General features: G+C 38.2%; 1 protein-coding gene across 5 annotated transcripts in view; it reads right to left on the bottom strand.

The window, feature by feature from the left end:
- Positions 1 to 25,948, bottom strand: part of BARD1 (BRCA1 associated RING domain 1) — an 85,012-nt gene extending 59,064 nt beyond the window's left edge. The window contains exons 1-4 of one of the 5 annotated variants that reach the window (XM_012651461.1): positions 25,670 to 25,948; positions 14,375 to 14,431; positions 9,167 to 9,315; positions 1,297 to 2,237 (exon numbers count right to left, since the gene is read on the bottom strand). In XM_012651461.1, the coding sequence (XP_012506915.1) occupies positions 1,297 to 2,237; positions 9,167 to 9,315; positions 14,375 to 14,431; positions 25,670 to 25,812 (1,290 nt within the window). In that variant the 5' untranslated portion in view covers positions 25,813 to 25,948. The remainder of the gene's footprint in view (positions 1 to 1,296; positions 2,238 to 9,166; positions 9,316 to 14,374; positions 14,432 to 25,669) is intronic. The other 4 variants (XM_012651462.1, XM_012651463.1, XM_012651464.1 and 1 more) reach the window with 4 other exon arrangements.
- Positions 25,949 to 27,377: the final 1,429 nt, after the last annotated feature.

Raw genomic sequence — 27,377 nt, 5'->3', positions numbered from 1 at the left:
AACCTACACACATCCTTCTGTATACTTTACATCATCTCTATAATACCTAATGCAATATAAATACTTTGTAAATAGTTGTTACATTGTATTTTTATTTGCATTATTTTTTCTTGTTGTATTGTTATTTTTATTATTTTTCCTAAATATTTTCAATCCATTATTCGTTGAATCCATGAATGTAGAACCCGTGGACACAGAGGGCCAACTATATTCTACATTAGTTTGGAGAAAAGGCAAAGAAAAAAAAAACATCAACAGTTGGGAGAATCTCATTTTGTGCTCTTCCCTTTGTCCACACAAAAATATAGGAATCCTTGGACCATTCTCAATGCCTACTCTATGATCTCCCCAGATGTTTTATGTTGCCCACCAGCCCCATGTTTGGGGGCCTCCAAAGGGTTCCTTCCAGACTTCCCTAAGTTTTCTATCCATCCAAGGAACCCAAGGATTTCCTGGGTGAATTTACCTGGTAAAGTCACTGAGAGAACACAAAAGCTATCCTAATTTAGTACTAAGATTTGCCATATCATATTTTCATAACACTTGCATGAAATCACAAAGTCTATAAAGTTATGGTGTTTATTGATTTGTTTCTTATGTAGTATTTGAGTCAATTTCAAAGATGAACCACTGCAAGTGTTCACAAAATGGACCAGGTTCCAAAAAACAACACCGCCACATCCCAGGTGTTGAGGCAATAATTAGAGAATTAACTTCAATGAACAGGCCAGTACAAGGAATGGCAAACTATGGGGCCAGAGCAGCTGCCTTGTGGTGACCCACAGGAGCCATTTCTGATAAGTCAAATGTCCAGGTCATTGGAGAAATTTAGAGACCACATCTTTCAACCTTCCAAATTTTGGCAGTGCCCACTAGGAGAGTCAAGCCAGAAACTTGTCCCCTCTCAGAGGGTCCTTAGCTCTTTTGCTAGGTAAAAATGTGTTGCCAGCAGTAACTTACCAATTTTCTACATTGATAAAGCATGGGAAGAATGGGGAGGCAAAATGATGAAAACTAAACAAAATAGACAAAAGCAAAAGCACTTGGCAAAATAAGAGCTGAAATGTTCAAATATGGGTTTTCTCCCACAAGATCATGCTTCCCAGACCCAGTGGCCACTGCTCTGAGATGGAGATACAGTTCCCTGTGAATTTTGCTTCTCTGGTTCAGAGGAAGTATACTATCTATGGTAGATTAATTATCTGAGTGGTCTTATGCCATTTTTCACAAACCCCAAAGAAATTGCTTTTACAGTTGGCCTCATCCCAAGATAGCATTTCAGAGGAAGCGTCTTACCTTAATAGAAGCAATATGGAGCAAAGTCTCTCCTCTATGATTTCTTTTCCCAGCCATGAGGCTACTGGGCAACAGCTTCATTGCTGAGGCACTAGACATCGTTCTTCTGTAACTTGAAGTATTCAGTGTAGAGGCTGGGGTACCTGGTGAAAGGCTAGTAACGGATTCATCTAATATAGTACGGTTTTTCCTCCTTCGTGTATCACCAACTTTACGTTTGCTTGATGGTGTGTTTTCTAAGAGCACCGTTTGCTTAACAAAATCTCCACTGGTGCTCGGAATGTGGCTTCTACATCTCTTAGAAATGGGACTGGAAAGTCTTTTGCGACGCCCACGTTTTCCATTATGACCTAATGGCAAAGATTTCTTAGATGTAAGATAATTTTCACAGACCTTCTCCTCAGGAGTCCCTACTTCATTCCTACTCTCAGTGTCTGGAGACTCTATGTGCTCAGCCAATGGTAAAGAGACTTCAGTTAAATTTCCAAGACACTGAGACTCTGTTACGGAGCCACTTGCTAGTAAGTCTATTTCACCATTTACCTGATGGTGACTAGCAATAACAGATGGTGGGCTACAGGATACCAGCTTTTCCTTAAACTCCTCTTTGGAGTCAGGTTCACCATCTTCTTTTTTTGCTTCTAAATTCCATTTTTGGTTGATTTCAGCTACAGTTTTCTTTTTTTGTTTTTTCTCAGATCTTTTCGAAGTCTTTTTAGCCCTCTCAGAAACGTCTACAGGAGGAGTTGTGGAAACAAATTCATATGCTGAGGCTTGCTGAGCATTTACATCTTTCATCACTTGAGGCTGGGTTTGCACTGAAACTTTACTTACAACATATCTGACCTTCTTACTTCGAGGACTAAACCACATTTTTATTGAATTCTTCTTATTTTCTGCATCATTAAATAAACTTTTCCTAGATGTATCTTCTTTCAAATCTGATAGAAAAAAGGAAACGAAATATGTTACATGAACTTAATCCCTCCCATCTCGAGCTTCCAAAGAACTTTATTTATAGCTCTCGTAAAGTATATCACCTTTTATTTGTGTACCTCTTTCTCAGCTCCTACAGTATGAACTTTTTGAGAACAGAGACTCATTCAACAAATATTTACTGAATACTACTTTGTGCCAGACACTGTTCTAGAGACTAGAGATACAGCTGACAACAAAACATGGAACTTATATTCCAGAAAGTAGACAAAATATGCAAATAAATAAGTAAAATATACAGTATGCCAGATGGTGGTAAGAGCTATGGAGGAAAAAAAAATACTCAAAAACTAAAGAAAGAAAAGAAAAAGGCAGATGTGGGATTTAATAAGCAGTAGGCATTAACTGGTATTTAATTTTAAAAAAGACATTTGAAAATCAATCAATATAATTCACTATAATCAACCAACTAAAGAAAAACTAGGCAATCTTCTCAATACAGAAAAAAACATTTGACAAAAATCCAACATCCATTCTTTTTTTTTTTTTTAATAAGTCTCAACAAATTAGGAATAGAAGGGAATTTCCTCAACCCAATGAAAGGCATCTACAAAAATTCATACAGCTAGTATCATGCTTACTGGTGAAAAACTGGAACTATTATCTTGTTCCTCTTACCAGGAACAAGGCAAAGATGTCTGCGCTCGCCACTCCTATTTACTATCATACTGGAAGTCCTAGCCAGCACAATAAGGTAAGAAAAAGATATAAAAAGTATAGATTAGAAAGGAAGATATAAAATTGTATCTATTTACAGATGACTTGACTATGTTGAATATTACAAAGAATATTAAAAAAAAAAAAAAAAGATGTCTGTTCTCTCAAATAGATCGACAGATATAACACAATCCCAATGCAAATTCCATAGGCTTTTTTGTAAAAACAGACAAGTATAAAATTTACATGAAATTATTAATACACCAAAAGACTGTTAACAAAGATCTCAATTCTCTAAAGTTAAAAATCACTTTTGCCTATTCTTCTTTCACCTCATATTTCTTGAGTACAAAAGTCCTATCTTTCTTTATAAACATGCCTACCAGGTGAAAAAAACAATACCTTAAACAGGTAAGAAGAAATGGAAATAGTGGGTTCCGAAAAACAAATAATTAGTATTTAACTCTAGAAATTTCAGAAATGATCCCTGCATAACAAAAGAATTCAACCTATACTGTATACTCCAAAGAGCCATCACTTCCTCCTGGTAAAACAGACACATTAAACTGAAAAGGAAGTACCAACAATCCCAGCAATAAGAGCAGACCTTCCTACACATACCCTTTTTATGTCATAGCTAAACACCGCCTGGTCCACAAAGTGTTATTAAGACAGGATCTTAGAAATCAAAACAATCAGAATGAGGTATCCACTCACACAGAAACTTTACATCTAAATTCAACAAGGCCTTTTCTTTGCAGTGATAAGTAGATTTCAAAACCAAGTCATTTCTGATAAAATCTCAAGTCTAGAGGAAAGGTCAAAATGAAATGTTACCAGGATTACTTCTTAAGAAAGACTCAGGATTACAAAGATTTAAAGGTTAATCCTCTAGTAGTGTGTAAAAACTTGTATTTGATTTTTTAAAGATTTATTTTAAACACAGATGATGACATTTTCAATTAAAACCAAGTCAAATCCTGAAGTTGCCCATGTTTATAAAACTTGAAAAATGTAGAATTGGTCATTTAAAGGAAAATTAAGCATTATATGTATTAGCAACACACTCAATCGACTAAAACATCTAAATCTAAAAAGACAACAAATTTCATACTCAGGTGTACATATTTCCTAACTTATAAAGAAGTAAATGAAGAGAGTACATATTCATATAATTGATATGTACACAATTTTACTATTCATCCAGTAATAATAACTTTTCTCAAGATAATTTTAATTATGTATCTTGGCATAACTAAGCAAGGACCACAACAGCAAATTTGATTGTAAATTCTGAATTTTATGCAGCATATCTAAGATAAAACTGTAAAAAGAAAAACAACTCTACTGCTGGAACATAAATCACACTATTAACAGCTAAAATAGTTTTTATGGGTGAATGCTTCTCAGCATGATAAATTATCATATTCATTTCATGAAGTAAAATATTTGTCCTTCCTCTACACAGTAAATTTCTTAATGATAACATTTAGAGGAATTCTAGTCTCTGAATTTAAATATTTCAGAGTATACCACAAAATATCAAGGAACAGAGATGCACATGTTACTAAGGAGCTGCTTAGCCAAGTTTTTTCTTAAAATTTAATAATAAACTATAGAAAAGAGAGACAATTAGAAAATGTGATTTAGCTATCATTAATCTACATCAAAGGATTATAATGATGTACATTGTGTGCCTTTCAAATTATTCTCTATTATAGGTTTCACAACAGAAGTTGAGAAATCTCTTTGACAAACTAGTCCCTTATTAAAAATCAAAGGAAAGTATTCTGCTACCATCTGTGCAACATTAACGCCTTCACTGAAGAATGATTATTTTGTAAATTAAGAAGTATTTAGTTCTATTTAAAAAAAGAACAGCAACATAGTAATTCAAACACTCATCTTCATCTATTATAGAAAAGTCATAGCATATATGAAACACTATGTAATCATTACAGAAAGACCAGCATCTTTCTCTAAACCAGAAAACACAAAGAGAAATTGTGATCCTATAAAAACATAATCAAAGTATTTTTCTTAATGTCACCAACACCAACATGTTTTGCAGAACGTGACCAGCACCTGCAAGGTCTGATTTAATATGATGGGGTTTAAAAGAAAATAAAAACTTTTAAATTTAACTCCATTAGCAGAAAGAAGTTTATGTTATAAAGAATAAGGTAAAATTATCCATAAATGGTTGTCAGCAAAATTTGACAGACAAATTTCTTCTCTTTAAAGTACACTGAACCGAGAAAAATCTGTTCAAGTATTTAGAAGCTCATTTTAGAAAGTATTACTATAAATCAGGCTTCTTTATCTCCAGTATACCATACACTATGTCCACGATTTGACAAGTTCTTCCTAATTACCCACCTTAATTACAGTAATTATATATTTTACAGTAAATGTAAGTAACAGGTTCATTTGAAAGATAAATTGTGAACTACGGAGTTTTTAAAAAGATAGATAAAATGTGGGTGATGTTTAACCATTCCACTTAATTCATCATCTTCAACACATGACCATTTAACAGAATCATACAATTTTGGAGCTAGACCTTAGGGATCACTTAATCTAATGCCCTTATCTTACAATGAGATCATTTTCCAATCTCTTCATTATTAAGAGGATGATCAACCATCATTGTCCCCAACTATTGGTTCCTTCTACCTATTATGTAGTTCACTTTATACCATTTTAGTTTTAGAAGTACTTACTAGATAATAAACTAGCACAAAGTACTGCATAAAATATACTGAATAAACCATAAAGAAACAAAGAGAAATGCTCCAGAAAAAAAAAAATCCCAAGTGCCCTTCAAAGCTAGTTTGTTTTAGGAGGACTTTGGGAGAAAAGGTTGGTGACAATATAACTTACATTAAAGTAGAAAAAGCCTTGCGCCATGGAAATTACAGATCTGGATAGAAGTGTATATTTCAGTACATTTACACTGTAGATTTACTGTCATTTTCTAGCAAGGTAGCAAAGGAGGATGTTAACATTATAAAATAAATTATTTAAACCAAACTTTAAGAATTTGTTTTAAAATTATTTTAATTAAGTTTAGTCTCTAGGATATGAATTAGTCTTAGCACTGCCAATTTTTATCCAACTCAATTCAACAAATGTAATGAATACCTACATTTCCAATAAAAACATTGTTCTAAATGAAAAAAATAGTAAGAAACTCACAACATGATGTCCTATGTAACCTGGATCCTCAATTTTCTCACCTACAGAATAAGGGGATTGAAGATGACCTTCTAGCTCCTAAAATTCTGATTATATGTCATCTAAACAGTGAAATTTCAACTCATCTTAACGTAAGTAATGTTGAAGGCAGTACTGCTTAAGTCTGGGAAGGATTAAAGTATGAATAACTATTATTCATTGTAATAAGGAAAACAAACACAATATGGCCTTTGGAAAACGAATCAACATAATTCTCTCTCCAATCTCCAACTCTACTTAGATGAGAAAGACAGGATTCTAAAAGGCCTCAGGTCCCACTCAGAAACTTGTTCTAAACTCAATTTTCCTAAATATCTTCTTTAATGATGAAATATGAAGGCAATTCATATTTACATGGTCCCCAAAATATGAAAACTATACTAATAATTCGAACATCACTAACTAGAGTAGAATTTCTGGAAGAGGAGTCTCTATTATACTTCTTTTGTTGAACCCCATGGTATGCCACAATTGACGGCAGTCAACCCATCAAGGATTAATCTATCAAGTTACCCTGCTCCCCCTTAAACCCCATTAAAAATGTCACATTACTTGTTGTGGGTTAGATTGTTTCCCTCCCCCACCCAAAGTGATATGCTGAAGTCCTAACACCCAGTGCCCTCAGAATGTGACCTTATTTGGAAATAGGATCATTGTAAATGTAATTGTTCAGATGAGGTGATACTGGAGTAAGATGGGCCCCTAATGCAACATGACTAGTGTCCTTTTTTAAAAGGGAAAATCTGAAGCAAACACACATAGAAGGAGAACACCATGTGAACATCAAGACGGCCATCTACAAGCCAAAGAGGCAGGCCTAGAACAGATTCTCTCTCACAGACCTCAAGAGGGAATTAACCTTGCACACACTTTGATCTCAGACTTCTATTCTCCGAACTGTCAAACTATATTCTGTCATTTAAGCCTGTGGTCCCCAACCCACAGGCTGTCAACTGGTACCAGTCTGTGGCCTGTTACAAACCAGGCTCCACCTCTCCCCCACCCCCATCCCTTTTGTGGAAAAACGGTCTTCCACGACACTTAGGAATCAGGCAGCATAGCAGGAGGTGAGTGGTGGGCGGGCAAGGAAAGCTTCATCTGTATTTACAGCCATTCCCCATCGCTCACATCACCACCTGAGCCCCACCTCCCCCCACCAGCCCATCCCATGCCCCTTCCATAGAAAAACTATCTTCCATGAAACCGGTCCCTGGTGCCAAAAAGGTTGGGAACCGCCCAGTTTGAGCCACCCAGTTTGTGATACTTTGTTATGGCATCTCTACCAAATGAATACATGACTATATAGCAACTGGAGAGGAATCAAATAAAAATATTATGACAGCCACAAATTTCAAAGCAGCACCCCAAATTTCAATGCATGGCCAATAATCCTAGCAGACTACACACCTCTAAGAATCGAAGGAAAGGCACTTTCATACACAGAGGCTCACTGATCCTTACCCACTCCAACTCTGAACACTGCCAAGGATGCATGGACCCTTGATTAAGAAACCCTGCATTAATTCACAGTATCTACATCGGGGGAGCAAGCCAGACCACCCATCAGTCTTTCCAACTAGAAAATAAACACTATGAGTACTGTCTTTGAATAAGAGTCCAGATGCACTAATGACAAAACTTCTCATTTTGTTCTTAAAGAGATTTACAACCACAATATTATTTTTTAAAGGTAAGCACTTTAAAAAATGTGTATAATTACAGCCAAATATAAGTAAAACTTCAGCACTATAGCACATTTTATCATAAAAGAATGAAGTCTAATACAATGATCCAGATAACTGGATGAAGAAAACTTAACAGGTAGATTATGGTTTAAATTCTACTTCTTAAAAGGTCAATTAAGACTCAAAGTATTTGCTTAGTTTCTTTATTTTGAACAATCAACTTCATCTTTAGGAGCTGATAGTAACACAGCCCATCAGAATTCTAAGAACAAAAGATTTAAAAACAGAAATCCAACAATTTAATGTGAGCATTATCAATCATTCACGGCATCTTGCCATCAAGAAAAGGTTCTCAGTGTCACAGCTCTTTTACAATTTGTCTAGCAGGTTTTTAGGTCCTTACTGGAAGACCTCAAAAGAAAAAAAAGAAAAAAGAAAAGGTTCTCCTATAAACACACACTAAAATGACCTGATCTGGCCAATAAAAAGACAATTCCAATATCCAATTATGAAGATTCAAAACACTTTACTTTCTTTTCACAGCTAATTAGTTCTCAGCAGAAAGCACAAGGGAAGATATATAGTTAATACATGGAGTCTAAGAACAATTTGAGAAACATTAACCCCCATTTAAATAGAAAAGAAAATGAATACTAGATTTTCACTCTTTCAAAATGTGCTCATCTAATTAATTCAGTCTAGAAAAGTGATCCATGGAAGTATGCTATATTCTATCTTGCGAAAGTATATTTAAGTGAGTTAAGCACTGTAAGGCCAAAATCACTACTCCCTATATATTCTACAGAAATTATCATAAATGTAAAAAGCAGACAGTGTAAAGTAGTGAAAAAAATCTCTGCATCTACAATCAGAAGAAATGAGCTCTATTTCTCCAGTTTCTGGTACTAACTACACTTGTGACTATAGGCAAGATCACTTAACCTCTGGATGTTAGTTTCTCATCTATAAAATAAGGGGCTTAGACTTAATTATCTCTATAGTTCCTGTCATTTCTCAAAATGATCCCCCCCAAAAACAGCTGGGCATGGTGGTACACGCCTATAGTCCCAGCTAGTTGGGAGGCTGAAGCAGGAGGATCCCTTGAGCCCAGGAGTTTGAGTCCAGCCTGGGCAACATACCAAGACCTCATCTCTTAAAATAAAAAATCCAAAACACTACAGATCTTAAAATCTGAAATACATTATTCAGAATTCTTGATAGATCTTTTACATATTTTATGTGATCAATATGAATTCATCAGTTATTAAACTAAGAGAGACAGTGATATTTCTCACCTGAAAGTTTGCTATCATGTATCAAATTTCGAAGCTTACTACAAAGTTGGATCATGTTGTCCAGTTGTCTGTTTATCTTCACGTCTTGTATCCAGGCTGGGGTATGACACACTGGACATCGGGTTCCAAGGCAGTCACTTACACAATCACTCAAAAAAAAAAAAAAAAAAGATCAAACCATTTTGAATTCCAAAAAAATTAATAATAAACAAGAGTTTGAACAGAAGTAAACGGAGCAGAGGTTGTTTTAACACACAATGGTCAATTATAAAATACTTGTTAAGATGGTATGTTTTATTCAGAGAGTGTGATACATGCATATAAAATCTAAATCTAAAGTTGCTGACGTAATTTGCTATGAAGAGACTTGACTTAGCCTGACATTAGTCTGCAAAATTTTTCCCTGCAAATAAATAAATTTATAGCTTCTAAGGGGTGAGAGTACAGAAGAGATGTAAACAGATACAGTACCTAATGCTTAGCAGCCACACATCTCAATCTTTTCTATCCTAAACCTTAACACTCCACTTCACAGAAATACCTAAAATTACTACAGAGACTCAGACAGACCTTTTGTTTTGCTTTTGGCTAAGTGTCTAAAGGTTCTAAAGTAGTTTTTGAGAAAAAATCTTGGGTTCTTTTGGACAATTTTATAATCTGTAAACTCAATGACCCTAGGTTATCTAAGTGTTAAAGTCCTGGCGTTAAAAAGGGTTTCCTAACTTTTGGGGTTATAAACCCTTTGCAAATCTGATGAAAATATATACATGCCTCTGTAAAAAAGAGGGGTTCACAATCCCCCCTGAATCTCGTCTGTGAATTCCAGAAAAAGGATCCCATAAATCTACTCCTTCCTTCGCCTCACCAGATGGGTTCTAGCAGGATTGGGTAATGTAAGAGTGATAAAAGCCACATCTTCCCCAAGCACTAAGTTCTTTGTCACGTGACCCACTCCTTCATAGGCACAGAGGATTCTTACAACGCGAATCGTCCTCAGACAAAACCTGTGGCACTTCTAACTTTTGTACCCTTGGCTCCTAGCATGATTCCTAACACAAAGTAACTCAAAAAGGGTTGTAAAATGAATCTGTAACCCATACTAGAGCTGGTAGAGACCTTTGAGATCATCTAGTTCAATAAATGTCAAATTTCTTCAGCAAACGAACTCTAATTTGGAACCCCCGCACAAAAAGTAGGTAAAGTGATTACTCAGGCAATTTAAATTACCAATTGTTGTGCAACACTTAATTGAGAAATATTAGTAAAATATAATCTGAAATCTACTAATCAAGAGCTACCACCTCATTTTCACAGGAAGAAAATGAGATCCAGTTAGTTAAGTCACTTGCCCAGCACTGTGCTAGTACTCAGATTAGTCTATTTTATACATTCTATAATATTTGTTCTATAACTATTCTCAACTGATTTTATACACACATTAATCCAGAATTCTGGAGAAATATGTCATTTCTAAATAGATCTGCATAACTCAGTGAGCCAGTATTCCCAAATGACCAATGCTTGATATCATAAAATCATTCTGAATTAAAGATCAATCCAAAGTGCTATTAATAGATATACCAATGCAATTTAACAGAGTACAAAAATGTAATGACATAGTTTCAGATTCCACAGTGAAGAACTGAAGAAACTAGCACTTGTCAAGTTTTTGTGTAGTATCAAGGAAGAATATCCACAATTATCTAAAAAAGCTATTAAAATACTTTTTTCCAACTACAAATATGTATAAGGCCAGATTTCCTTCACATACTTCAATCAAAACATATCACAACAGATGGAGTACATAAGCAGATATGAAAATCTAGTTGTCTTCTATTCAGTGAGACATTAAAGAGATTTGCAAAAATGTAAAACAGTGTCATTCTTCCTATTTTTTCTTTGGTTTGTAAAATTGTTATTTCCTTAAAAAGGTGTTATTTATGTTAGTAGGTTATTGATTTATTATTTTTAAATGAATTAGTATTTTTAAAAGTCTCAGTTTTATATAGAATATATACACACACACATAAACAAAAGCTCTTTATAGTCCTCAATTCTGAAGAGATTAAAGTGGTCTGAGATCAAAATATTTGAGTACCCCTGCCATATGTCTTAAATAAATTATATCTTACAGTACATGGACTACTTTTATCAGGGATTGGCATCAAAGTACCTGGAAACTATCACAACACTGGCTATGATGTGAAAATCCGTGTCTCTCCACCCTGCTTCCACCTCTACATTTCAATTGGACTGAGCTATGTCAAAATCATTTTCAAAACCTCATTCCTCAGCAGTTTCATATAACTCAAAATCTGCAAAGAATATGAACTTTATATAAAACTTTAAAATATAAATATAAACTGCCCTAATTCTTGGCATCATATAATCAAAATGAATCAAAACTGCACTGAGGCCAGACACGGTGGCTCGTGCCTGTAATCCTAGCACTCTGGGAGGCTGAGGTGGGCAGGTCATTTGTGCTCAGGAGTTTGAGACCAGCCTGAGCAAGAGCGAGACCCCATCTCTACTAAAAAATACAAAGAAATTAGCCAGACAACTAAAACTATATAGAAAAAATTAGCCGGGCATGGTGGCACATGCCTGTAGTCCCAGCTACTCGGGAGGCTGAGGTAGAAGCATTGCTTGAGCCCAGGAGTTTGAGGTTGCTGTGAGCTAGGCTGACGCCACGGCACTCTAGCCCAGGCGACAGAGTGAGACTCTGTCTCAAAAAAAAAACTGCACTGAGTGGATTCTCCTATGCTCATGTCATATAAATAAACGTGATCATTTTCTCTTTTAAGATGTTCTCATGCCTCTCAATCTTTTATTGGCCATTTTAAGTCACACAGCCCTTTAGAATCTGATTAAAGGTATGGATTCCCCCCCAACACACACACACACTGTATACAATTTCATGGAGTTGGTTATGATCCAGCAGTTTTGTCAATGACCTACCGTATACAATGAGCATAGCCATCATGCATCAGCTGAAACAACACATCTGCTTGCTAGACTGGGGGAGTGGGCAACTCCCTAAGGGAATGGGAGGCATTGTGGAGGCAGTGACATCTCAGCTGAAATTTAACTGACTGAAAGTCAGCCTCACAAAAATCTAGCAAAGAACATTCCACATGGAAGAACTAGCAAGTGCAAAAGTCCTGGGGCAGGAGTGAGTTGGTATGTTTAGGGATCTGTAAGGAGAAGGTGCTGAACAGTGTGAGCCATTAGGAAGTGAAGTCCCATACAGAGTCTTATGGACCAGAGTACAGAGCATGGATTTTATTCTAACAGGAAGCCACTGAAGGGTTTTAAATAGGGTAATGACATGGATATGATTCATATTTTCAAAAGAACACCTTTAAGAATGCAGAAACTAGGAAGGGGTGATAATGCCAAAATGGAGAAACCAGTTATGAACCTGAGGAAAAATAATACAATGGGGGCTTGGACCAAAGTATAAACAGTAGCAAATACAAAAAAAGGAGAAAAATTCATGATTCAGGGCACATTCTGAGGTGGAACTGGTAGAACTTAGTGATGTGGGATAAGCAATTTAGTAGTCAGTGGTACCATTTATTGTGATGAAGATGACGCAGGCAGGAACAGGTTGAAGGGAGGACGATCAAGAGATCTGCTCTGAACATAGAGAGTTTGAAATACCTTTTCATTATCTAGCGATATCAGGTAGGCAACAAGTACAACTTCCTACACCATCCTCCTGCTGAATATGCCCCCTGTAACAGATCTACATTTCTAGAAACAAAATTAGGACCCCAAGCATAACTGAACAAAATTAGGACCCCAAGCATAACTGCCTCACACGTCCTCAGCCCTCTGAAGTCACACACTAGATTATTTTCATATATGCTCAAATTTCAGAATACAGTTTGCTCATGCCGGATAGTCGTATATTCATAACCTGAGATAATTAAAAGATCAATTCAAAGGAGGCCATATGAACTCTGTCTCATACACAATTAAACCAAATCCCTCAACTAATTTCTTCTGAACAAGAATCGGGATGAGACGAAAATCTATAAGACAGGGCTTTCACATGAATCTAATTCCACAAGAGCTTGCTGGGCATGGTGGCTCATGCCTATAATCCTAGCACTCTGGGAGGCCGAGGAGGGAGGATTGTTTGAGCTCAAGAATTTGAGACCAGCCTGAGCAAAACCAAGACCCCATTTCTACAAAAAATAGAAAGATTAGCCGGGCTAGGTGGCACACAGCTGTAGTCCCAGATACTTAGGAGGCTGAGGCAAGAGGATCGCTTGAGCCCAGGAGTTTGAGGTAGTGGTGAGCTACAATGACACCACTGCACTCTACCTAGGGCGACAGAGCAAGACTCGTCTCAAATAAATAAATAAATAAATAATTTCACAATATCTTAAACTGTGTCCCCTAAAAAGATATTGAAGTCTTAACCCTCCAGTACATGTGAGTATGACCTAATTTGGAAACAGGGTCTTTGTAGATGATCAAGTTAATATCAGAGCATTAGGGTGAGCCCTAATCCAATATAACTGGTATTATAAAATGGAGAAATTTGGACACAGAGACAAACATGCCCACAAAGGAGAATGCCATGTGAACATGAAAGCAAAGATCAGAGTGATGTATCTACAAGCCAAGGAATGGCAAAGATGGCAGCAACCCACGAGAAGCTAGGAGGGACATACAGAGCAGAACCTGCCTCATAGCCCTCAGAAGCAACCAACCCTGCCAACTTCTTGATCTTGGACTTCTAGCTTCCAGAACTGTGAGATAATACAGTTTCGTTGTTCCAAGCCACCCAGTTTTTAGTTCTTTGCTAAGGCAGCCCTAGGAAACTAGTATGATAGCTGTAAGAACTAGGTTTTCATAATTTTGAAAGTCTGGATTCAAAATTAAATGGAAAAAAGACGTATGTGAATTATTTAGTATATAAAAGACATTAACTTTTACCCCGAACTTAGCAAAGTTACTTACTAAGCTTTGTAATTCTGAAAAAGTCATCCTCTTTGAGTTTTGATTTTCTTATTTGTAAATTAAGAGTTATAAGGATAAAGATGAGATAATGTACAGTAAGTTGCTTTGCAGACTATGAAAGTTACACAAATATGAAGTACTATTATTATCAACAAGATTATATGTTGTTATCAAGTAAAAAATATAGTTACACTATCTATGTGTGTGTGTATATCTCAAGCCATAATTACTTACCTACAAAAGATGTGTTCACACCCTCCTAAGCACACAGGCTCCTTCAGAATATTAGCGCTGTTTAAAAAAATGAAAACAAAGTCTGAGGTCATTGTCAGATAAACATTTCATGTCCAACATTTCACAAATCCAAGGCCCAGCACAACCATATTTCTCTCTTTCTCAAAGCAGAAGATATCAAGGATGTATTCATTTGAAAGGCTGTTACTCTCTGGTTAAATACTGTATCATAACACACCTGCCGAATTTAAATAGCAACTACCAAACTCAGTACAAGTTATAACACATTTTATAATGTATTTGCTGGGTGCTGGGTAGTTGGAAAAAAGAACAATTCAGTCCCTTTATTAAAAGGATCTGTTCTGCAAAATTTGAATTCAGTCAAAGGGCCACACTTTTGGATCCAGAAGGCTGCATGTGGCTCTAAGGTTGCAGGTTCCCCACCCCAATGATTCAAAGTGTAGACCATGTATCTCAAAATATGACCCACAAGAAGAATGACCAAATAATGTATTATCCATTTGAGAACATTTCTGAGAATGAGGTGGGGGGATAGTTGAATAGGATACTGGGACAACAGGTGTAAACCAACACTACCCCAGGCAAACGAGGGTATCTGATCGCCCTGACTACAAGAATCCATGGTTTCCCATAAGAAACCATATGTTTCTTGCTATTGTTAAGTAGCCATCTATTTTCCACAGATGTTTTGTCAAAAATACAGTCATTCTTTCAGTTCACAGAAAGTTGACTGTTTTGTCCTTTAAGCAATTGCAGATAGAAATTGTCAAGCTGGCAGTCTGCAGACTGAATGAGATTCACTGCATTGAGGGAAGAGAGACATCAACAAAATATTCCCAATGTTGTCCATCAAAATACCTGCTACATTTGATAGTCCTAAGAAGGTAATGGTACTTACTAATAAACACACATTAAGTCATCATACTCAGTGGATAATGTGGCCAGAAGAAAGCAAAGAAGTAAAGTCTCATAAAGGAAGAGCATTTTTTTGTGCTTGGTTTATTACACTAACCCTAGGACCTTTAGGAATTTACACCATTATTATCCAATTACCTCTGTACACATACCACATATCAATAAAAATAGTTCTCCACATTTCTTGAAAGATCGAAAGTATTACACTGCACATTTTAATAGATATGAACATTAAAGTGAAATTGAGCTTTTCAGAAAGAGTGCTAAAAACAGTACACACCTACAATGTTATTCTCAAGATACTGAAAATGGTGCTCACTGACATTATAAAACCCATTACTTTCTAAAAACTCACCATATTTGATTTTCCCATCACACTACATAGAACATACTCATAAAAATACAACTTTTGTGATTCTGACAATTAAGATGATCTCTCTTAACATTCACACTGGCCCTATAACTTCTGTTCATTCTTTGACCTACCAAACCTAACCTTCTCTTTCCCAATCAAGTATGTTGAATTCTACTTCACTGTAAGCTCTGCCTCTAAGATCTCAAAAGTGGTCTTATCTCACCTCCTCCCATCACGGTATTCTTCTTCTTTCTCTTTCATGACATCCCCCTGGCCAAACCTTCACCTTCAGGTTGCCCTCCACCTTGAGAGAGCCTCATTCAGTTCCGTATGGATTCCCTATCCAGCCAGAGTTAACTACCTCAGAGCCATCTTCACCCCAATTCGGCTGACCTCTAAGATACTCATGGGTGCCAATCTATAATGCTACCCGAGCCCCAGGGTCCACTGCTTCCTTGCTTGTTTGGGCCAGGGAACCACCACTATAACAAGAAAGATGTACAAATTAGTCTCTTAATTTGGTAGCTTCTTCACCTTTGTATTAATATCTCTACCAAAGTAATGCATTAGTTGCTCCTTGAGCAAACAACCAAATGAACAGATGGCTGTTCAAAACAATCTCCATGCTCCTAAATCTCATTTACCTTACTGGAGCTGAATGGTATGAGCTTTTCACTACCCAAATAAATTGCTAGCTCTTCACCAGTAATCTTACCCCTCCCTACAGTCTCAGAGGAAAAGATTTCCTTCAGTATTCTTCCGTAAGTTGTGCGGTTCGGTCTCTAGCTCCCATATCTTCCCTGCCTCCTAAAGTACTGGATTTTCATCCTTTCTTGCCTTTCTTCTTCCATTTGCATCTGTATATGCACAGGTAATCTTGCCTTCAATCTAAAAGAAACTCTTTTGATCCTACCTTCCAATCTACCTTCTGTCCCATCCCTCCCCCCTTTCTTAAACAGATAAAAGTTCTTAAATAAGTGCTCTCTACCAGTTAACTTCATCTCCTTACCTTCCTAGCTTTAACTGCCACCGCTCCGCTGAAACTGCTCTCCAAAGCATTTTTGGTTCTCATTCTCCTTGACACCTCTGTGAAACAGCACTGACTTTCCTAAAACCTCTCCTTCCACTGAGATGTAATATTCTTATAGCACATTGATCTACCTATTCCAGCCTCTCCGTAGCTGCTTTTCCTTTTCCTACCTTTCAATGTAGGCGTACCCCTCAGGAGACAGCCCACAGCCTTCAGGCTTTCTCTGGTAATACATGAGTTGATTCTGTTTCTAAACTTTAAATTTCCTTTCTAAGATGGCTCTGAACTCTTTACCTATAGTTCCTACCTTTCACCCTAGCAATAAGATGCTATTAAATATCATGTAATTAGTAATGGTTTAATATCTATGAATAATTGATCAGCTATACTAATTATTCTAATGAATGAGCTAGAATACATTTTTTGTCGTCATTCATAGATGAAAAAAGACACTAGAAATGTGAAGAAGTGTGAGCATGTGTGTGTACTGGGGGAGGCTGTAGGGAGGGGAGCAAGTGAACCAAGCTGGAGGTGGGGTAGTGCCAACTTCAAATTTCAGTGGGAGAGTTCGAAGGGCAAATACACTGCACAGAGGGTGGCACTGATCTATGCCAAAGCCAGACTTTCTGAGAATGGCAGAGCTTAGCTGAAAACATACCATGGAATGAAAGAATTCTTAGCTGGGCGTGGTATCGTGTGCTTATAGTCCCAGCTACTACTTGGGAGGCTGAGACAGTAGGATCACTTGAGCCCAAGAGTTTGAGGCTGTAGTGTGCTATGATTGAGCCTGTAATTTACTACTACTACACTCTAGACTGGGCAACACAGTAAGACCCCATAGTTTAAAAAAAGGAATTTTTATTACAACTGGGAGATATCTAAAAAATTTTAAAAGGATCCAACTTTAAAGCAATTATTCCACTGCCAGGAATTTATCCTCCAGATACACTAGACACTTGTGAAAATGAAGCTTCAAAACACCAAAGGTATCTAGACAAGATTCTAAAAGCTTCCAGAGACTAAAATTAAAATGTCATATATATTTTTTAAAAAGCAATCATGATGGCATAAGACTTCGCAAGGGTAATAAGGGATGCTACAGAACTGTTGAGCAAAGCCTTCAAAATAATACCTGAAAATTATTTTGTACTTAGAATTTCTATATCTACTCAACTTCCATAATTCAAAGTTAATAGATAATAGGTAAGAAGAAAACTCATTTTTAAGAGTAGGAAGTAAGAAAGTTAATAATCTCTAAAATGGACAAAAATCAAGAAATAGCGATATAAACATATTTGGAAATGTAGGTAAATGCTTGAAAAACTAAAGAGATGAAAGAGGTTGTAACTAGAACATAAAACTCAGGGTGATGAGAGATAAGCAAAGAATGTTTTCATTATAGTCTTTGTCCTATTGATTTTCACATATAATTATATTAAATAATTTAAAACGATCGTAAATAAATGTGAAGGCATATAACAAGGATATTCACTCTAGCACTGCTTGTTACAGCAAAGAACTGGAAACAACCTAAATTTTTACCAATAAGGAAATGGCTAAATAAATCATAATATATCTACATGATGTATAGTATCCTATCATCTGAGGTATATAACACATCAACAAAGAGAACCTCTTAACAGACACACAAGAAATTGATAATTTTGAGTTCTTGAAGAGGATTCAGACTTATCTGTCATTCATTTAACAAATATTTAATAGGCATACACCATGTTAGTATTTTAATTCTTTTCACCTATGCCTGCATTATTTTCAGTTCTTAAAAATTTAATATTAAAAAGTTCTTTAAAATCTGGTAAACCCCAAGCCATGCAACTTTTTGTCTCATTGCTCCTCAACAAAACTCTGCTCTGGTCAGGCTGGTGCCCATAAAGATTCTCGAAAAGCCAATGTCCAACTCTGACCCTATTCATTTTGCTCAGACTATTTTCCCCAGCCTGGAATATACTTCCTCCTCCCCTAACAACTACTTAAGCCCAACATATTATCCAAATACCATTCCAGGTGATATAATATGATACTAAACAAATCAGCACAGGAATTCTTGGATTTTAGCCTCCATGCCATGACTTATGCAAATCCACACTATGCACCAGACATGAAAAGAACACAAAGTTGACCATGTTCTGCTCTTTCCTAAGGGGCCTATAATCTAGGAGAGTAATCGTATAAACCAAATTAACATATGACTTAAGAGACACATCAAATGGTCTAAAGTTCCAAAGAGAGATGGCATCTAGTTGGGGCTCTGGAATTCAGCGTTGAAATGTAAATATTATATTTTGTACAGATGGTCCTCAACTTACTACGGTTCTACTTATAATTTTTCAACGAGTGTTAACACATTCAAGAGAAACCATACTTCAAATTTTGATCTTTTCCCAGGCTAGAAATACGCAGTATGATGCTGGGCGGCAGCAGCCAGCCATCCTGTTTTTCACTTTCAGTACAGTATTCAATAAATCACATGAGATACTCAACACTTTATTATAAAATAGGCTTTGTGTTAGATGATTCGGCCCAACTGTAGGTTAATGTGATGTTCTGAGCACATTTAAGGTAGGCTAGGCTATGCTACGATGGTCAGTAGGTTAGGAGTCTTAAATGCATTTTTGATCTAATATCTTTAACTTACAACAGGTTTATCAGGACGTAATTTCATCGTTAAGTCGAGGAGTGTCTGCATTTTAACTGCCTGATTCTCTATTTTTCTTGTTTCCAAATAGACTATAACTCTATAGATCAACGATTTGGACTTGCATTTTTTTCTGGGCTCCCCAACCCACCATTATCAACCTAGCATGGTGCTATACAAACAGTGAGATTTCAATAAATCCTTAATGAACGAACCAAATGAAAGACTATAGGGGGAGGGCAGGCAGCTGGAAAAAAAAAAAAAGAGAAAGACTACAGACAAAAATGTATTTGTATTAACAATTGCATTTTATCCTTACCCTATTTTCTGTTTGATATACATATATATTAGAAAGAAAAAAAATCCAGATGAAAAAAAAAGACATTTGCATGGTAACAGGATTTCTGTACCTTGAAAATTCAGCTACTCTACTTTCTCCCTGCCTGTAGTCATACTTCTGTTAACCTGACATGTAGTTGATTTGGAAAGACTGGTGCTGTCAGAAGATTATAACTTAGGGAAGAACTAAGTAGTGAGAACAAACGATTAAAAAAAAAAAATCCCATTGATATAAAATTTTCTTTGCAAAGAAAAAAAGGAAAGCAAATCCAGTTGAGATTACAAACTGAGGCAGATCTATTTCTTAATTGAATGGCTCTCCTAAGCTTCCATGAGCTACCAACTGCTATATATTAGGAAGGGCAGCTCCCACAGTGCTCTCACCTCTTAAAAACAGAAAGTATTTATAAGTTGTGGACTAACATGTTTAACATCAAAATGTATGGGCTTTCTGAGCCAATTAAACAACTTGTTGTGTTTATCTTCATAATAAACTAAGTGTTTAACAAATTCAGTATTTGAGTGACATGGAAGCATCTTATCTCGTATAGTTATTTTGTATGCCAGATTCAAGTGAATCACATAGGAAAAATAAAAAATCATGTCTGTTTAGTATCAAGAAATGTTGAATAAGTCAAATAATCCAAAAGTCAAATGGGCAATAGAACTCTCTATTAATGACTAATTACAATAGAATCTACTATAAGAGACAAATAAGTCACAGAGAATATCACAGAGAATATGTATAACAAACACAAACAGAGTTGGTTATTATGTCTATTTCCTTTCTTACAAAGTAAAACAATATGTAAGTAACTGGTGATCTTCCTCTGTCCTTCAAAGCTTCCTCTTCCACCTGAAATATAAATGTTGAGTCTCAAGGCTCAAACCTAGGCATTTCTCTTTACACTCTCTTCCCTATGCATTCCTCAGAAGTAGGACCTCAATTACCATATATATGCAGGTGACTCTCAAATTTCCACTCCCGTCCCATCCACTCTCTTCTGAGCTCAGACTTGTATACCAATAACTTCACTTGTAAAGCCATCCCCTCTGTTATAGGGGACAGTATAAAGTGAGCTCAATATGTCCAGTAAGCAACTCTGGCAGTCAAAGACCTATATAACACCAGCTGTGTGTATGCCTGCATTGGGACTGTGCATGTTGTAGTTCCAGCTCTAAATCCCAGTGGAAAGACTTGTACCTTCTACATCTGCCCTGAGGCCTCGGTAACTGTTCACTACAGGCAATTAACCTCAGAAACCCATGGTGGATGCTCGGCAATTCAGGTAATTAACTAGGTCCTTCTGGTATTACCACTTGCGAAGGCCCTTGAATGTGATCCTACCTTAACCTAAATTTCTTCCATACATTAATTTAACCTTTAACACTAAGAAACTACGTGTTTGGCATTGCGGCTACAAAGTGAACCTGTCTCTTTACTAAATGTGTAGTATAACTGAAGGAGACAGATATCAATCAATCAAAATACTACATAAGTAAATAAATCCCACAATAAATACTTTCTAATTTGTAGGATATCATGCAAGCAGAATACCAACAATCTGTGCCTTTTTCTGTCCATATGTATGTTATACTTCAATAAAAAGTTTTAAACAATATTTTACATCCAGTGGACACTAGTAATTACGAAATCTGCAAACCAGAGGGAGCCTTAAAAAAAAAAAAAATCAACTAGTCCATCCTCTTCATTTTACAGACGAGGACACCAGAGTCCCGGGAAAGCTACAAGAGTTGCTCTCCTTAAGAAGTTAATTTATGTGAACCAAATGAATATTACTGTCTGATTTGACCCTGTCTTAATACCTGGCCCACTCCCCATTTATTCAACAATTCTTTTTAGTATACTGTTATCTGCTAATATTCCCCCATTTGGCTCCATTTCTAAAAATCTATCCATACCTTGAAGCACAGTTCAAAAGCCCACGATGCTGTCATGGGCCCCACCCAAGTACTCTTCACACTGTCCCCTTGGCCAAGGAGGCCTGCACTGTAATATATACTAAAATGTACCTTTTATCCCTTGAAATTAAACATATGCTCCTTAAGAGTAGAAAATGCATCCCCTCCTTGGCTAATGCAATGCCTCTGTAATTTCTTGTTGTTCTAATGAATAACCAGCACCAGGGCACACTGAAAGGAACCCCATCTAAGGATGCCTCTGAACATGCAAAACTCATGAAGAAAGGCAAAAGCTGAATGCTGGAGTCAGGAAATCTGTACTTTATTTTACAAACATTCATATAGCATCTAGTACATAACAGGCACTGCTCTAAGTATCTTATAAATATCGACTCATTTAATCCCCCTTGTAAGGTAGAAACTACTAACTCATTTTGCAGATAAAGAAAAGGAAGCATACAAAGATGAAATAACTTGACCAAAATCACTGAACCAGGAGGTGAAGCCAGCGTCTGACTCCAGAATCCATGCTCTTAACTGCTAAGTTATAGAAGCTACATTCCTCAAAATATGAAAGAATACTAAATTAATCTCTGATCACCTTTTAAATGACAAGAGATAATTCAGGGGAAAAAAAAAAATCACTCATCCTAAAAGTTATAGGGTTACTTTTTAACTTTTTACTAAAAGTTGATTAAAAAGACCCAAGTTACAATTGTCATAGATGCCAAACCCCACCCTCACCTTCAAAAATAGGCCAAGAGGTACCTCATTATTTTAATTCACAAAAGTGTGTCATATGCCACCTGGGGCTTTTACACTGCAGCTCCTCTTATCATTTCCTGCTTCCTTTAGGAACACATTATTACTGTGCTTTCTGCCAGCCTCTCAAATGACATGGTCTTCCTGTCCCCTTTTTCCAAATCTTTAAATTGTGAGGCTTGGCCCTAACACAAATGTCACATCTGGCCTCTTGAACACTTTGATCAGCTTCACCTTGAAGCTGTACTTATGTTAAAGGTCAAGAAGGGAAGCCCTGTTATGTAGCCAGTCCACCCTCACAGCAAGTAAGGCTTGCTGCAAAATACATCCAGTGTGCTACATAAGACAGATGACAGCTGGGAACACGAGACAGATGACAGCTGCAGCTGAATGAGAGGGTAATCGGGGTAATCACTAGCCCACTGGGTAGAACTTTGAAACCGTAAAAGGATATACTGACACGATTTCAAATAACATGACACTGCTTTGAATGGTGGGTAGCAAAAGTGAGATGCAGACCATCCCGAGTTGCTCCTTTCCAGCAGTAATGTCAGGCAGCCAGGAGGGCAAAGGCAGAGGTGGAAAGAATGTTTTCTCCTGGGTAAGGTGCAGGTGGCCAGGCTTCATTCACTACAGACAGTGCCAATGCAGAGCACTAAGAAAGGAAAGCACTTCTAAATCTTAGAACCCACATGATACAAAATTTTATGCAGAAAAGGATTTTTAAACTTAAGACATTTTACCTTTTAAAACAGAGTTGGGTAAACTATCGCCTGTGGGCCAAATCGAGCCAGCAGCCCGTATAGCCCTTGAGCAAAGAATGATTTTTACATTTTTAAGGGAGGTAAAAAAACAAAAATAACAGAAACTGTTTGTGGCCAGCAAAGCCTAAAATATTTACTATCTGACCCCTGATAGAAAAAATACATAGAGCCCAATGTGAAAAATATGCATTCTAAGAAAGAGTTAAGATTGAGTTCATCCATCAGTTGTTCATACGCTAATTATTAAATTAAAAACTTATCAACGGCATTCAATATCTTTTGGCCAAATGGATGAGCCATATTAAAAACCTGGGCCTAGTTACTGACGTTTACTTTCAGTCCTTTGGCTCTTATTGTCCACTCACTTCAATTAGAAACTGGAGGCCGGGCGTGGTGGCTCACGCCTGTAATCCTAGCACTCTGGGAGGCCAAGGCGGGCGGATTGTTTGGGCTCAGGAGTTCGAAACCAGCCTGAGCAAGAGCGAGACCGCGTCTCTACTAAAAATAGAAAGAAATTAATTGGACAACTAAAAAATATATAGAAAAAATTAGCCGGGCATGGTAGCGCATGCCTATAGTCCTGCTACTTGGGAGGCTGAGGCAGGAGGATCGCTTGAGCCCAGGAGTTTGAGGTTGCTGTGAGCTAGGCTGACGCCACGGCACTCTATCCCAGGCAACACAGTGAGACTCTGTCTCAAAAAAAAAAAAAAAAAAAGAAACTGGAAAAATATTTGGTGGGGGGTAAAAAGTGAAACTGGCTTTGTTAGCTTTCAGGACAATCTATAGATTATTCATACAGAATACCCATTTTGTCTTTTCTAAATCATTTAGCAAGCAGAGACCACGTCCTTTTGTATTTTTATAAGATACCTATTATTTATCATTTATTCTATGACAAGCGCCACATTTAACACTGTACATGTATAATTTTAGTTTCTTGTCTCCTATATAAGTTCCTTAAGGGATGTGATTTTTGTCTGCTTTATTCACTAACAAATACTCAATACCTGGAGCAGTATCCGGTACTTTGGAAGTGCTCAGTAAGTTTATTATTAAATCCTTTCAGCAGAATGAGCTAATCATTATCACTCATATGGGGAAAACGAGGCACAGTGAAGTCGAATGACTTGGCCCACTCAATAGTATCAAAGCTGGAACCTGAACTCAGGATGTCTGAGTCTACAGTCTAAGTGACGCACCATACTTACATACTTACATACAGAAATGTGCCAAGGGAATGTCTACCTTTTGTTGAACTACTAAGGTGTGAACTTAATTGTCTCTGTTACTGCAGCAGTGCCAGTCTTAAATCTTATTTTCAGATGACCCATGTGCTATGGGAAAACATACACATACAACTCAAAATGTCTTCATGTGCTCATTCTAGCAAGTGTCACTTCTCTAAAGAATGCAATGATGTCATTTTGTCACAGATGTTAAGTTTCTGTAAAACAAAATGTAAGTACAAAACTATGACAGTTAAGTCTTTTTCATTTTTAAAGAAAAAGTTGCTATGTTACTTACACTTTGTGTATAAGCAACATAGAAGTAACTAAGTTTTGCAAGTAGGAAATCAGAACGAAAAAAACAAAGTCCAAAAAAGAAATATGGTTCTGACAGCTACAAACAGAAAGCCCGACAGAGTGATCTTGACGCAGAAATACTGAGCTGTGCACACAGCAATAAACGCTTTTAGAAGAAATGAAAAGTTAGACAAGCCCTTCTCGGGTTTTATAAACTTCCTTGGTGTCTATATTAGAAAAAGCTACAAGAAAAGGAGCAAGAAGTACCACTCATGAAAATAATGTCTTTGGATGGAATGAAAACCCTGAGAGGACTCCTATAGTGTAACAGCATGAAGGAAAATAGGCAAAAATAATAATAAACATAATCTCGAAAAGCTGGAACCCCTGGCCAGTCTTTTGACCAAACCAAGGAAATGAGAAATTGAATGACAAATAGAATTGGCGGTGGCCATTACAATGCCATCTTCAATCTACCCCCTCACAAGGGTCCCCAATACTCCACCCCACCCCAAAAAGCTGCTACGGGGAAAATGTCCAAAAAACCAGCTCAGCAAAGAGGGGCAGGTGCTTCTAACTTAGAGAGCTTCTGGGGCAACTCCGCAGCCCTTGGCGTGAGGTTCCGGGATCCCGCATCCGGGGCCGGGCAGGAAGCGCGGAAGCCTTTGGCCCACCCGCGCGCTAGGATTCAAACTCTGGAGGCGGGGCCAGGGTGCGCATTTTAGCCACACCCCCAGACGGTTCTTTAGCCCGCTCAAGTTCAAAAACTACCGTTTTAGTTGGACTCGGTGCAAGGGGAGGCTGGGAAGCAGCCCAGAAAGAATGCGAATGGGGGCCAGGGAGGAGATCCCTGGGCAGGTACCAACCCTGCACGCCGGCCCGACTGCCGGGCGGCAATGGAAGGAGGAAACGGGAGGTTAGAAAAGATCCCCCGGGTCCCTGAGACTGGGGCGACCCCTGCCCCAGGCCTCTGCCCTCGCGGCAACCCCTCGACGCTCCATCTTTACCAACGCGAGCAGCGTAGCAGGTTCTCCAGGCGGCCGAGCGCGGCGCGGCTGTGGGCCCAGGCTCCGCGACCCGCGGGCTCCATGGCGGGCGCGGGACGAGGCTCGTTCCCGCAGCGGACCCTCGGCTGCCGGTTCCCAGGCATCGCCCCGCCTTCGCGGGAAAGGCTTCTCGAAGAGCGGTAGGCCGGGAGGACTCGGACAGCCACCGAGACGCCGCAGGCCAGCGAGCCGACCCCAACCCAGCGGTTCCCCGCGGCTCTGGAGGGACGCCCGGGGGCGGGGCGCGCGGGACGGGGCGGGGCCGGGCGGCTGAAACTCGCCCAAAGTCCGGGCTCGCGGGACTCAGGGGCGGGGCCTGGGTCGGGGCTTGGAGCTGAAACTTACCGAAGCCGCTGCGAGCGGAACGGAGGGGCGGGGCCACAGTGGTGCGCCAGTTGGCGGGAAAGGGGCGGGGCCGCCCGAAGGCATAACGCCCAGGACGAACGCAAAGTCGCTGGTTCCCGGAGTTTAGGTTCTAGGGACCCTCAGGCAATTTTAACCGTTGGGAAAACCACAAACCGAGAAACTATTAATGGAACGTTAGCTATAAGGAGTGCTGTTTTGATTACTGTTGAACTTGGAGAAGCTTTGCCCATTACACTGAAGGTGCCACTCTTTATTCCTAATAAAGCAACTTTTTCTTCTCTTCCCCATCACCCCAGCTGTGGTGCATAAGAGCCGAGTAAAAATAAGGAAGGTTTCTATCTAACTAGTTACAGATATCTGCTCAAAGATGTTAAAAAAGTTCTAGTTGACTTTTGAAATATGGTGAATAAAATTTCCAAAAACGTTTTGTGTCTACCTTCCTCATAAGGACCATTCATTGATCACCACATTTTACAAATCACACCTATGGAGTTACGGCTTCGCTCCTCCCCCTCCCCCAATCCATTGCCAAATCTTTGCCTTTTATCCCCCTGGCTTATCTCAAATCTACCCACTTCTCTCCACGACAGTCCCAGTTTCCTCTTCCTAACCTGGATTTCTGCCGTAGCTTCTAGCAGGTATGCAAGTGTCCACCCAGGTCCTCTCCAGTCCCCCGAGGCTACCCTGTAGCCACCTAAATCTATTTTCAAACACCAAACTCATCTTGGCACAACCCTTTCTTAAAATTCCTTAAAGGTATTTCACTGCTCTTTGACTAACCCGGCCTATACCAGCCTCTTGTCAAAACATTCCCCAGTCGTCACTGTCCCACCCCCACAGGGCTTTACAACAGGTCTTTAAAAGCACCTACACCTTGCTGCCTCAGGGTTTTTGCACAGAGATTCCCTCTGGAACCTGAAATTGTCCTCTTCCCCATTCCTCATTGGGGTCTCGGCTCAATATCACTCTTTCGAAGGTTTTCCTGGTCCCTGTACTGGATTCTCTCAGGTACTCCGTATCACCAGTTTGTGTATATATACATATATGTTAGTTTCCCCATCTAGTCCAAAACCTCCAAAAAATCAGAGACTGGCTGCATCTGACATATTCCCCAATGTAGCTCCATGTGGCACAGGTAGTGCTTGGCTCCATAGGTGCTCAGCATTTGTTGAATCATTGGACTACCTGCAAGCCAGGCCCCGTTGTAAGCGTTTCCCTATATTATTACCTGCCTTAATCCTCATAGGAACCCTATGAAATTGGTATTGGTATCTGTTATGGACTGAATGTGTCACCCTCAAGT

Source organism: Propithecus coquereli, unplaced genomic scaffold, assembly GCF_000956105.1.
Source record: "Propithecus coquereli isolate 6110/MARCELLA unplaced genomic scaffold, Pcoq_1.0 Scaffold357, whole genome shotgun sequence".
Taxonomy (NCBI): Eukaryota; Metazoa; Chordata; class Mammalia; order Primates; family Indriidae; genus Propithecus; species Propithecus coquereli.
Note: the sequence above shows the minus strand (reverse complement) of the source record. Positions and strands in the feature narration are given on the sequence as shown.